Consider the following 13,459-nt stretch of genomic DNA (forward strand, 5'->3'; position numbering starts at 1 on the left):
TTCTTAAAGAAGATTCATCATAAATACAGTTAAAACTGTTCTATTCTATTCTATACTACTTAAATATATTTTTGTGTGCTGATTATACCTCTGTGTCAGACGGTTTTCTTGACTCTTCTTTAAGCGTAGGTAAGCAACCATATCTAAAGTGCTAGAAAAGACCATAGTTTGTTACATCATTCAAACTATTGTATAGAAAGACAACAAGCGATACAACTGTGACCTTTATTTAATTACATGCCAGCAAACATAAACACACATTGCTAGAAAGGCAGTGAAAACAATGATCTAGTTCCTCTGAGGAGCCAAATGCACCAAATCTACAAACCCTTCAACTATAAGATCCTCAGATGAGAAAAGCTATAAAAGAATGGAAAGACGGTCTCAGTGAAGGTGGTTGTTAACGTGTATAGATTGGTGTTAGATACAGGGTCAGAGAACGACACTGTTCCTCTGTCACAGTCCAGCTGAACCCTCACCCGCTCCAGCTGCTGTACGACAGGAAGACCTGACTCTTCAAACAGTCTGTGCTGCACACTCCACACACCACTGTCAAAAAAATCGTATCCCTTCCTCGGGTTTGATGCCGTAGTTATTCCTAGACTCCAGGACGAGCTCTCTTTGACCTCTACATCCCAGCGGTGTGTTCCCGAGTCAAATCCCTCTGAACCCAGAACGCAACAATGTGTTCTCGGGATTAGCAGGAAGTGTCAACTGCTGGCACCTCTGTCAGATCATCAGACAAGAGGAGATCTGGATGAGCTGTGTTTGGATCCAGAATCACAACACAAGGATTGCTCACAGAATGATGTTTAGCAAATTTGGGAGGAGCACGCACTGAATCGCGGCTGGCTCGTTTCCTAATCACGATTAGCAGAAGTACTCGCACGCTTCTTACCTGCTCGTTTGGCATCCCTGCATGTCACCCCAATCTCCATTCCTCAGACTCATCAGACTCAGGGAGAGGAGATCTGGATGAGAAAAACTCTGTTTGGATCCACCTAGTTCACAGGAGCTGACAGTGCCAAAACACTTTTTACCGTTAATGATTAATCACGTAAGTGCGAACTCGTGAAATGTTGTTTTGTGAATGAAGCACAGTCAGTGTCATGGAGAGTTCACAAAGAACCATTTGTTGAAAGATGAAGTGGCTCTAGATCTGACTGCAGCTACATCACAAACGCTAAGTAAATAATTTCATAATGCTTTGTCTGAAATGACTTTTTTTTTAAATCATGTTGTTAAAACATTCACAGGCAATAGTGAGGGGCCATTTTTTCCACACATTTTTAAATAAATTATATTTTAAAATATTAAAATGGTTAAACTGTAATAATATTTCATACTGCTGTATTTCTGACTAAATAAATGCACTCTAGGTGAACATAAGAGACTATTTTTAAAGACATTAGGCCATTAAAGACATTTTAAAAACATGTTAAGACTCCCAAACTTCTGAACAGGATGGTAGCCCACATAGAAGGGCCTTTTAAACCTGTATTGGCCAATGGCCTTCAAGAAAAAAAAGCCCAGAATCACTTTTCTGAAGACTCACTGTTTTGAACAACGTCTTGCATCTTCTTCCAGGCTCTGAAGCTCAGGTTGCCCAGGTAACGTGCCACATTAATCAAAGCTCCAGAAGCCAGCTGTGAATCTGGTAAGGTTTCCATCACGTCCGGAAAGCTCTGGAAAATGAACAGACAATTATCAATTGTCAAATCATCAATAACTGAATCAGCGATCAGCGAATGAATCGATAATCTGAGCGGAGACCTTTAGAAAAAAGACTTCATTGGTGTTCAACATCTTCTCCAAGTCTCCGATTGTGCGTGAAAGAGCCGAGATGCGTGCGTTGATCTCCGCAAACTTCGCCTGCATCATCTGAGTCTTCTGCTCCTCTTCCTCCCTCAACACACGGATTGCAATCCGTTCTTCCTCTCTGAGAAACTGATGAAGCTTCTCAAACTCCAGTTTAATCCGACACTCCGTGTGCTCCACCTGAGACTGAAATCACACCCCATTTTATCATCTGAATGAACACAGTCGACCTTACTCCATCGTTTACATGCCACTGTGCTAATATAAAGACGTGTGCTTAGTTACCGAACGCGCACCTGTAGCGAGATACAAATCTACAAATATATTTGTATCTAATGTATTTAATTGAGAGCCCTCTTTTATGACTGTGCTTCTAAATACACCTTTAAAAAGCGCTCTTTGCAAATGTCAAACGCTTTAATGTTCAATGCATTTATAATCATTATATTTCAACGATATGTTTATTTTTTTCATTCTGTTCACACTTAAGTGCATTCTCTATTGAAGTACATCCTAAACCGTCCTGAAGTATGCATTTAAAATTGAACGTTCATGACCACAGGGTCAACAATTGCACCAAATCAGCTGAATTTAATCTGTTACACTGACTATTACAATTAATAACCGTATAGATATCCTACGCTTGTAATGAAATATCTTTGCATGTGCATCCTCACCCGAATGTGTTGAAGTATTTTCACACAATCTTCTTTACATTTTTCACTGCACTTAAGTTTCTCTTGTAAGGACTTCAGCTCCTCCTAGAATTGCACAAAATTGAGAGAATACAGTGCTATGTTTGTATATGTGATATACGGTTGGAGAGAAACGCTGAGTGCATGAACGTGATGATATCTGCGTTTGACTATTATTGCTGTTTAAAGAAGACGCACTTGTCCTACCTTACGAGATTCAACTACTTCACTGATGGGTCTGAATGTGTGATGGATGTGTTTCTGTGAATCTCTGCACACTAAGCACACCGGCTGTTTGTCCTCCAGACAGAATAGCTTGAGCCTCTCCCCGTGTGAGCCGCAGGCCTCCTCGGACCCAGATAGACGCCTCTTATCTCTCCTCTCCTTCAGGAATGACTCGCACAAGTTTTTCAAGACGAGATTAGACGGGGGAGCGTCTCTTGAGGATCTTCTCCTGCAGACGGGACACTCTCTAGTCTTCTTGGTCCTCCAGAACCGGCGAAGACACTCGTCGCAGAAACTGTGGCTGCACGACAGAAGAACTGGGGACTTGAAGATTTCACAGCAAATCGGACAGGAAATGTCATTCGCGAAGAATGAATCCATTTTAGTGTTTGGGAGCGCCAGTTAACGCGGTTTATTTCTCGACGTTTTCCTAAAGTAGCACAAGAATCACACAGGCGCTGCTGTCATTCGAGTCTGTGCACGTTTAGAGACTTTGAGGAAAAAGACAAAGACAGTCAAGTCTGTGCAAGCTTTGAAAGAGGGTGTACACTAAAAGGGTGTTTCTTACCACCTAGTGTTAAAAACAAGCCCGACACGTGGAGTTTCACCTACGTCACGGCCCGTGACAGGCTCAAGTGTTGCCATGTCCACGGTTTTCCCGCGGACTTGGGGTCTTTACCGCTCTTTCCGCGGGACGGAGCGACCTCAGTAACATGGTATTAAACCCCTGGCCCTGGGACGAAACGTTTATCAGCCAAAAAATATCACCGCGTTATTTCCGTTGAATCCCCCTGAAAAGCGATTGGGCTGGTTTTAAGTTGCGTTTTGCTGAGAAAACCTGGCAACCCTGACAGCCAGCCACACGTCTTTCACGCGCAACTTTACCACAGCGAGCTCAAAACGTCAGAATGAAACGTAAAACATGCAACCGTGCAAATAATATTATTAATAATTGTTAAATATCATTAATGCAGCCAGCCAGAATACTTCTGATGGCCTTGTTGCTTTCGCTATCATTCTACAGCCTTTTGCTTGACAATGTTGGAAAAACAGTTATTTACATTATTGGCATTGCTCATGGCCTATTAGTGCATAAGACGAACAGCTCACTTTAGGTGCATTTAAGAATCTGTTGATGACTTAAAAGTTTATATGTTGCAGTGTTAAAATAACTCATGGAAAAAGTGTTTATTCACAGCTGAAGCGCGCATGCGCACGATAGGTCCCTACAGTTAAAGCAGGTTTCTGATCCCTCCGCTTTCACGTTGGTTTGGCTCAGTGGTTACTTCCGATTGACTGAAAAATCACCATCTCATGGCCGCCGGGAAACCGTGCGACCGGAGATCGAACCTCGGGCGCTGTCCAACGTTTTCACGACCGATGCCATGAGATCTCCTCTTCAGTCAGTCGGGGAGTTTTAATCATTTCGACTAGAAGTGTACGATTTGAGACTTACGTATGTCTCCACATCATGCATTTTAAGCCATGTGATCACATTTTTACTTTTTAATACAGAAAATTAAGACGTAAGGTATTATTTCAGTTGCCACTGACGAATATCACACTATTAGTATTTAGACCTGTATTTGAAAAAAGCAATACAAAGTACATGAAGTTCATTTCAATAGTCGTTGTTGTAACGCTCCGACATAAACAGCAGATGTCTCCAAACATCCAAATATCACATTTATAATTTCATTAAATTTTTTCCCCACTTACTTACTGGCATCGTGTTTATTAATGTATTAATTCATCTTTAAATTGATATTAATTCATTGAGTAGATGAAACACTCCAAGGCACTCAAAGGTAGTAATTAATATAGTAATATAGTGACTTTCCACATAATTTTTTTTTTACCGGCTATATTTTTGACAGTTATTTTATGCCTTTCTACTAAAGCTTTCTACCCAACCTTTCCTTATAATAAAGCTGTAAAAACCACATCCATTATATGCCACGCTAAGGCAGTAAATCACCCGGTTCAAGCGTATGTTTTATGATGTAAACGTCTGAGACACGGCTGCGAGTCTTGAGGGCGTCTCTTAAACCTGTCAGTCAGGATGAAGGAGCGACGCGCACCTGCTGGTCATAACCTCGTAACGCTGGGCACTTCCTGTGAAAGAGCAACGGCTGAGATGAATGTGAGGGAAACGGTAAAGACATGAGTGAGAAAGCTTGTGTATGTTCAGTGTGATGACAGTCTCACCAGAATAAATTCAGATCTGGACAGATCTCGGTCAGATCGACTCAGACAGTGCAGCACAGCGTCATGAAGAGACGGGAAAAGGCGACTTCTCGAGACTGACTCGGAGAAGAATCCGCCTCGTTCCAGCTGCTGCACAACACACACTACAGACACACACACGAGGAGTTAATATGTCCTCATCTAGCATGTGAATGTTTGTTTGAACCGAGAGCGTGGTTTCACCCACCTTGGCATCCGGCGATGTAAACAGTGACCCCAACCTCTGCGAAATCGTGAAAAATCTAGAAGGAGGTGAATGTAAAACCATTTCCACTACAAACCAACATACGATTATTATGATCTATTACGCGTGTGATAACAACTACCAGTTTGTAATATCAAGCAGCACGTTCAAGTCACGGAGAAGGTGTGAGCAAACGAATGCGACGTGGCTCACGTTTGTCAGTGTTTTCAGCGTGACCGTGTCGATGAAGCTGACCGGACGGAGGTCCAGGATGACGGAGTGCGTGTCCCGTTTCTCCTCCTCGTGGGGCTGCTCTGGCCGGAAGCTGCGGTTCTCGTCGCCGCGGGTTACTGTTGCTATGCCGCCGTCAGTGATGATGTGTTCCCGGTCCGTGCCGTGCACAGATTCACTCACATTCTTCACGGAGACCATCATTCTGTTCGCCAGCTCCCTCAGAGCTCCAGTCTGTGAACGACACACATAACCGCTTCATAAAATGCTTTCTAAATAATAGCTTGAAGAACTAAAACCTGAAATCAGTTTTGGGGTCAGCGAGTGTTTAATGTTTTTGAAAGAAAAGTCTCTTATAAGCCATGCGCTTATTTAATAAAATGCGTTAAAACAGTAATATTGTTACATTTAAAATAATGATGTCAGTACTGCAGTGTCACATGATCTTTCAGAAATCAGTTTCATATGCTGATCTGTTGTCAGTTGGAACCGTGATAGATTTTTGATGAACACGTTTTCATTGCTGGCCCTCATAAAGATCAATTCTGAAAATGTAAAATTGCATAGAAATTCATAGAAGTTGTATTTTTGGTTGGGGTCAAAGATATAAGCCAATTATAATAATAATACAAACAGCAATTGAAAATCTTGATAAATATTTCTTCATTAATCTAATAAAATTGTAACCTTATTCTCAAACCTTTAACTTTTTCATATAAAAAGACCTATTATGAGATTATTTTTTAAAGCATTCTCATATCTGTATGACTCTAGTCTTGTAAGTCTTGTTTTTGAGATTCAGAACACAATGACTTTATTTTAAAATCTTCATTAAGTTGCACTAAAATGCTGTCATACGAAAATGATTCATAACTAAATTCTTTAATCTGAAATGCAGATTAAAAGGTTTTTTTTTGTACCGCACTTTAGTTTGGGGATCAAATCTCATTATTAACAAACAAATAACAATGACACTTGTCACAATAAACTCCTCATTACAGCTTAATAATAGTAAGGTACTACTAATAGTAAGGAATCATAAATATCATGATTCTGAATAAACATTAATATGTCCTTGATAAGTATTAATAAGCAGCCAATATGCTAGTAATGTGTATTCTAATAAGCAACAGTGAGAAGTGGCCCTTAAGTGTTACCATGTTTTTTTCTTTTCTTTTTTTAGCAATCCTCATCACAGCACCTCTCTCTCTCACTTGTTTATCTTGTTTCTTTTTTGCCTTCTCCTCCTCCTCTTTTCTCCGTTTCAGCCTGGGGACGTCAATTCCACTCTAGAAAGAAAGAAAGAAGAGCTGAAAGCTGTTTTCTTTAATCCTGTGTGTAATTCTTCTGTTAAGTGCGGCACCTTCTCTAACAGAGCCTCTCGATAGAGTTCAGCATTTGCATAGTAGATCATCGCAGACGAACGGAAGATAGCGATACCTGGGATAGCTTTGGCCTGTCCAGAAACACAAATATAGATGACATATACGTACCATAATCAAACACACACACACATAATACGAACACGTAAATGAGTAATGAAGTCTCACCTCTTTATACGACTCTGTTTCTAAGTACAGCTCCGTGTCTGGCACCCTGCCAAGCAAGGAGTACCTGGGACTGGACAGAAAGGTATAATAGAAGATATGCACTTAGGCGCACAAATATATTTTGACGCACACTCACCGCTGGGTCCTGAAAATCACGGTGAACAGTGTGAAGACGACGGAAGCTGCCAGACCCAGGTCCAGATTCAACAGCAGGGTACAGAGAAACGCCACCAGCCACACCAGCTAAAGAGACACGGGGAGAAACACGGTCAGGAGGACACAGCGGCATGTAAAGGACGGAGTCTTCGGCGCTCACATCTCACCAGATCTACTCTGTTTCTCTCCCACAGAGCGGGAAGATCCCGACACTGCATGAGCATTCCCTTCAGATTCACAAACACAACGCTGGACAGCACAGCCTGATGACACACACACACACACACACACACTGCTTATAAATTACTCAGATGGGCATTTGGAGAATTAGGATTGAAATGCCATTTAATAGATTTCTTTAAAAGGGTTCAGAGATCAACCGTACCGCTGTAAACTTTCATTTTGACAGTCAAGTCTATATTAACTTTGTATAATTAAGTTCATACTCTCTAAATTGCCTTAAATGTATAGGCTAAGGCTTCGGTATGTTTTACTACTGACTTGCTTTCTACAGTGTATTTGCACTGCTTTGACCCTTCACTATAGAAGCCATGTTTGGTTGATTATGTGCAATACCTGCACGCTATTAGTTAAATTACTTTATTACCCTCAGCAAGTATGAAAACAAAACCAAACCCAGGTATTTTTTTTATAGCCAATTTAAAAAAAAAATCCTGGCCAGGACATGTTCAGGAAAAAATAGGATGCAAATAAAGCATAAACTACAATGCATTTGAAATTTTACAGCAAAAACAGATGCATACAAACACTTACGCAGTTTGACAATGTTTTACATTTTTGTATTCATTCACTTGAATTATGTGGATGCAACTAATGAACAATGAACAAATGCCTGTATATTATTTGTAGCTGTACCCTTTGTCTAATGTTCATTCGAGTGCATGACTTACTGTGGGCAGCTCCTCAAAAAGTGGACCAAGCTTCAAAACTGTAATGAGCACAATAACAGCAGATATCATGCCAGCCACCTGTATGACACAAAAGCACATATTTGCAAAACACAAAATAAGCCCTTTTTTTACAGACAACAATGTTTTACATATATACTGTATTCTGCAGGCAGACTGTAAGTACGGGCTTGGTATTATTTTTTCACGTTTCAAGTCTCTTGTGCTCACCGAGGCTGCATTTATTTGTGAAATAAAACAAATTTTTCATTTGAATACATGTTAAAACATAATTAATTCCAGTGATGAAAAACAGAATTTTCAACGCATGGTCCTTCAGAAATCATTCTAATATGCTGAAGGAAACATGTCTTATACTGAGCGTAAACGTTTGAGCTCAACATATGTTTGAGCTCAGTGTAAAATCACCTGTGTCTTTCCTCCTGTGCTCTCCTGCACGAGACTGCGAGACATGGAGGAAGTGACGGAGTAGCACTGGAAGAAGCCGCCAATGGTGTTACTGAGCCCCAACGCCACCAACTCCTGCGAGAGAGACACTCAACACTGCACGCTGTGCATGCGCTTTCCAGAACATAATATCAACGTGATCAAGTGCACATCAGCGAGTTTTACATGACAGATGATGTACCTGATTGCTGTCTACTTTATATCCATGTTTGAGAGCAAAAGTCTTGCCTAGAGAAATGCTGACGGCGTATCCCACCACAGCCACAGCAAACGCATCCCCAACCACTGAGGAGAAGAAACCCACCTCTGGGACTCTGGGCGGCACCAGCCTGGGAGGGTCAGAGGTCACAGATAACAAGGCTCTGGCTTTTAATTTATGCATGAGGTCATTCCCACCCACTAGGGTTGTTACAGTAAATAAAACGATCATTGAAAAAAAGCTACTTGAAATAAAATAAAATGTAATTTAAATAAAATAAATCTTGAAAGTAAAGGTTCTGAGAGTGTTTTTGTAGTGATGTAATAGAAGAACTGTTTTTGTTTCTTCTAAAGAACCTTCCAGCAAAGAGTCCTTCAAAGTAGCATTTTTAAGTGCCATTCACAAAGAACAAACTGTGCAATGAAAGGTTTCCAATGATGTTAAAGAAATGGCTTAAAAAACCATTTAACATTTTAAATGAACATTTTGTCAACAATTCTAAACTTATGAGTCATATTTTGATGAGTGCATTTTTTTTTCAGCTAGTTGCCAATTAAATATTTCTAAAATGAAACACACCAAATAGACTAAAACTATGAGTCTAATTAATACATGTTTTTAAAGCAAAAGTAAAATTTAAGCAAAAACAGAATATATTAAAATAAAATTGAATTCAAAATGGAGACCAACTATTTGTTTGCACTCGTTCTTTAAAATATCTTATAAAATATAAGCAGAAATGTGTTCGGCAGAAAAAAAAGAAGCTCACAGGTTTGGAAAAATTGAGTAAATGTTGACAATATTTCCTTTTTTGTGAACTATGCCGTTAACAAACATGTTATGGTATATATATAAATGAAGATAAAATAACACCGCTCCCCACTGAACTATGTGACTATCTTTTATACACTTAAAGTCAAACGTCCTCCAAATGTCACACGTGAGGGTGTACAGAATGTGACAGAATCTCATGAGGCCTGGGATTAGAGCTTTACTGTAAACATGTTTTGATGGATTAACAAAGTCAGTCACCCGAGCTTAAGACCAAGAAGTGAGCCGCCAAGAGAAAAACTTTCTAACCTCCTTCATGAGGTCAGTGTTTTCGCTGCATGTGCAAACAATGAAGTGAATTTAATCCTGCCGTTGCTAGTGAAAGCTCGCTGTGTTCCTCTAGTATCCAAAAAATGTGTAACTGTGAAACGCACACTCACCCACTGGGAACCTCTCCCACTACGTCGACACCAGCAACAGCTCTCAGGTCGGCATAATGAGAAACAAGAGTCCCTGCGATAATCTGTAAACACACCCGCCAAACTGCTGAATCCGTCTCTTTGTGCACTTATAGGCTGGAGTTTTCTGCTACTCACCACCATGAGCTCTATGGGAACGGGAAGCAGTAATCTGTGACTAAAGCAGGAGTTGATCTCTTTCACGATGATCAGAACTGTGAGAGCCAGCAGACTGATCAGAAGAGTGGGGATGTGAGTCTGCGGCAAGAGACTGCCCAGCTCCACCAGAGTCTAGAGAGAAGAGCGGTCTAGAGGAGTTTATTAATAATATAATCAGTCTGGAACTGCTTTTTATTGGGGAAGCATGACAGCGATTGCATCTGTGCCTCAAGTAAGGTTTATGTGGGTGCATAATGCATATAGTGCAGGAATAAAACGGTAATTTATGTAAGTAAATCCCAGAAGGCCTGGGAGTATGATTGGCCTTATAAAATAAAAGGCCTGGGAGTGTGATTGGATGTTATTCTCAGCTTATGCTGTTACTAAAAGCAGCTGAAACACTCACATACAGCAGCTGCAGGGGTCCAGCGAATCGTCTGGGTGAAACCCCAAACAGGTATTTGAGTTGAGAGGTGATCACGTGAGCGGCCGCACCTGTCGTGTAGCCCCGCACTAACGGCTCCGAGAGATACGTCACGACAAACCCGAACCGAACCAGACCCAACAGAACCTGCAGAAACAAGCACAACTTCTTTAAAACAAAATAAACAAGCTAGTGGAAACCTTACGAGCTCAGAGGTTCGCTTGGTGGCTTATTATTTAGGCGATTTATTTGTTTGGTTTACACTGGTTTGATTTATTTTTTATATTTATAATTTCTTTCTTTGCTTACTTATATTTTCTAATATAGCAAAAGCCTTTCACATTCCTTGAAAGAGATATATCATGCCCCTTTTTACAATATGTAATATAAGTCTCTGGTGTGCCCAGAATTTGTCTGTGAATGTGTTTCGGCTCAAAATGCCCCACAGATATTTTATTTTATCATTTTGAAAACGGCTATTTTGAGTGGAAGCACTTTGGCGCCTGTCTTTTTAAATGCAAATGAGCTGCTAATCCCCGCCCCCTTTTCCAGAACAGTTGCGCGCCATTACAGCGCGTACCTGCGAAAAACATCTGTTTTGATTCTAATTGTCATGCTTACCGCGCTGAAATTATGGGTTTTAAACCATATTAGTTTATATTGCGGTTTTCTGAGCGCACACATCTGAGAGGAGGACTCACTTGAAATATGCCGCACAGTAAGGTCGTTGCTGCAGCGACTTTCACGCGCTGAAGGTCTCGCTCCTCCGTCTCCATGACGACTGATCCGTTCGTCCCATTGGTCAGAAACTGATCGTCAGGAGCCAATCGCTCTGATACGCTCCCGATCATTACGCTAATCACCGCAAAGGTTCCTGAAAAATAAAAATATAAAGGTAAAAATATTGCTTACTGGTAAAAAAAAAGAAAAAGTTTTTTACATGATCTACAGGCTTTCTCTTCCCTCACCTATGGAGACATGTCTAGAAGTGCCAAAGATGAAGTATACCAGTACAGGATAGAGAGAGGTGTATAGGCCAAACACAGGTGGGACAGAAGCCAAGAGAGCGTATGCCATACCTAAGTATCACACACACACACACACACACACACACAACACACAACACACAACAATCTTAAAATGTATCCCCTTGGCTTCCCATTCACATCTACTGTTAAAATTAATTAAATCAATATTTAGAATGATTATCAGCTTTTACAAGGCTTTTTAAATATAGTTTTGGTTGAGTTGTTGAGTTTTTCCCCATGTGCACTTCCCCTGCACTTGTAAACTGACCCTGAGGCAGATGCATGATTCCCACGCTGACACCTGAAACCACGTCTCCAAGACCATTCTCCCGAATTGAATACTGCGGGATCCAGGAGAGAAGCGGTATCCACTTCAGAATCCAAATCTTCCACTGTCCCACGGAGCACCTTGAGCAGAGAACGCAGAGCTGATTTTAACCCATCCTTGACATCGTTGCCCGATTGCAATATATCCACAAGAACAGCAAAACCTCAATTTTAGCTTATTAGATGCCGAGCTCCTTTGTGTAGAGCAAGTGTCACTAAAAACATCAAGAAAGAGTATTGTAATAATTCAAGTCTAAAATATTCAAGTCTAAAACATCACTAAATCACCTATATACATTAATATATATCAACAAAACTGGGTTGTATAGGTTGAAACAGGTAACATTTGGGGTTGTTATTATTGCAGTTTATGAATAGACCACAAAATGACATGCTCTCCGTCTTCCAAGCAATCGCTTGTGTAAACAGTTGCTTTCTCTGGGGTTATGCAAGCTCACATATTACAACATCCCCAGCATAAACAACTCTTCATCCGACCACTTGAACTTGCATGAATATGTATATTGTTAACTAAATCCATAATTATTTGTTATATGTATGTAGCGACACCAATGTCATTTTGAATGTCATTCAGCGCGATATAATAAGCTTTGAATAAGCGCAAATGATTACATCTGCAAGATGCATGTCGATATCCATATTGCAGCTGTTGGCGGTCCAATCAGATCTAGACAGGTTTGGTCAAACTTTGTTTGTGCATCTTACCTCAGAGAGTCACAGATCTTCTCCTTTATTGAGGATCGTTGGATTTCAGTCTGCCGTTGGGCTACTTCGTCTAGTTTAGGTTCATCCAGGATGATCCTCTCCACACAGAATGTCTCTCCAGCACCTTCAGATGCACCCATACCTGTCCTGTTCACGGTCATGGCAGGCCCCTTTCTGCTTATGTTTGGGGGTTTTAGCAACCCACCTCAAACCCCCCTCCCAGAGGTGGACGTATGGACTGGGTCTTTGAGGATTCTCCCATTCGCTAAGAATAATGAGCCCATTTATAGAGCTTTCAAGCAGAGACGACAGACATGATGGAAGGCATCATCAGCCAAAGGATTTCTAGGGGGGTCTCTTTGTCCACATGAGAAAAGTTCTTATCAGTCTTTACAGGTCCATCCCACGACACACCCACAGTATGCAGTCCCATAAACAGGAGCGTGCCAAATAGATCACACATCTGTAAATTAACTCATGTTATTTGACTGACTCACAGACACGCCGGTAAACAAAGTTTCTTTTTTCACTTTTCACCTGAACTTTTTGTCCAGAGCACATTTTGGGCAATATCTGGACAGTCTGTGCTAGACCAGGAATGTTCAGAGTAATGACACTTTCAGTCTTTGTTATGCTGATTAAGCGGTACATTTCACAGTGAGCACAAAAGTCCTGTGCTATAATAACACTGTCTGGTGTGCTTTATACTTTTTGTCATCTGTCAGTTTACTTTTAAGACTTTTTTTTGTCAAGATAACTTCCACTAGTTACATATTTTAAGAGCTAAGTAGTATGAACGTGCCAAATGTCAGAATTCAGTTCCATTTAATGTAAATTACAAGTTTATTTAACATGTACATCAACTCCTTGTGAAAACATGCCCCC

The 13,459-nt window shown here is 40.7% G+C and overlaps 2 protein-coding genes across 2 annotated transcripts; both read right to left on the reverse strand.

The window, feature by feature from the left end:
- Positions 1 to 213: 213 nt before the first annotated feature.
- On the reverse strand, positions 214 to 4,158 carry trim35-39 (tripartite motif containing 35-39). The gene is given in 8 exon segments (XM_043224118.1): positions 214 to 687; positions 689 to 721; positions 723 to 785; positions 1,012 to 1,015; positions 1,556 to 1,685; positions 1,774 to 2,004; positions 2,496 to 2,579; positions 2,721 to 4,158. Coding segments are annotated over 8 exon segments (1,296 nt in total). The 5' UTR covers positions 3,120 to 4,158; the 3' UTR covers positions 214 to 335.
- Positions 4,159 to 4,303: 145 nt separating this feature from the next.
- Positions 4,304 to 12,714, reverse strand: si:ch211-117c9.2 (solute carrier family 26 member 6). The gene is made up of 19 exons (XM_043224117.1): positions 12,575 to 12,714; positions 11,790 to 11,929; positions 11,462 to 11,572; positions 11,195 to 11,367; positions 10,476 to 10,640; positions 10,049 to 10,201; positions 9,893 to 9,975; positions 8,664 to 8,811; positions 8,444 to 8,557; positions 8,018 to 8,095; positions 7,274 to 7,369; positions 7,087 to 7,193; positions 6,951 to 7,020; positions 6,764 to 6,856; positions 6,615 to 6,689; positions 5,383 to 5,634; positions 5,173 to 5,227; positions 4,947 to 5,089; positions 4,304 to 4,870 (listed from the first exon to the last, which is right to left on the reverse strand). Exons 1-19 carry the CDS (start codon positions 12,712 to 12,714, stop codon positions 4,796 to 4,798), a joined length of 2,271 nt encoding a protein of 756 aa, XP_043080052.1. The 3' UTR covers positions 4,304 to 4,795.
- Between the last annotated feature and the right edge of the window lie 745 nt (positions 12,715 to 13,459).

The sequence above is a fragment of the Puntigrus tetrazona genome, chromosome 23, assembly GCF_018831695.1.
Source record: "Puntigrus tetrazona isolate hp1 chromosome 23, ASM1883169v1, whole genome shotgun sequence".
Taxonomy (NCBI): domain Eukaryota; kingdom Metazoa; phylum Chordata; class Actinopteri; order Cypriniformes; family Cyprinidae; genus Puntigrus; species Puntigrus tetrazona.

Excerpts from the sequence above, each read along its gene's own strand:
- si:ch211-117c9.2 (XM_043224117.1), bottom strand. The coding sequence starts at position 12,714 with ATGGGTGCATCTGAAGGTGCTGGAGAGACATTCTGTGTGGAGAGGATC. Across the intron at positions 9,976-10,048 it reads TTCCCATAGAGCTCATGGTG|ATTATCGCAGGGACTCTTGT; the intron begins GTGAGTAGCAGA and ends GTGTGTTTACAG. Across the intron at positions 5,090-5,172 it reads TTACATCGCCGGATGCCAAG|TGTGTGTTGTGCAGCAGCTG; the intron begins GTGGGTGAAACC and ends GTGTGTCTGTAG.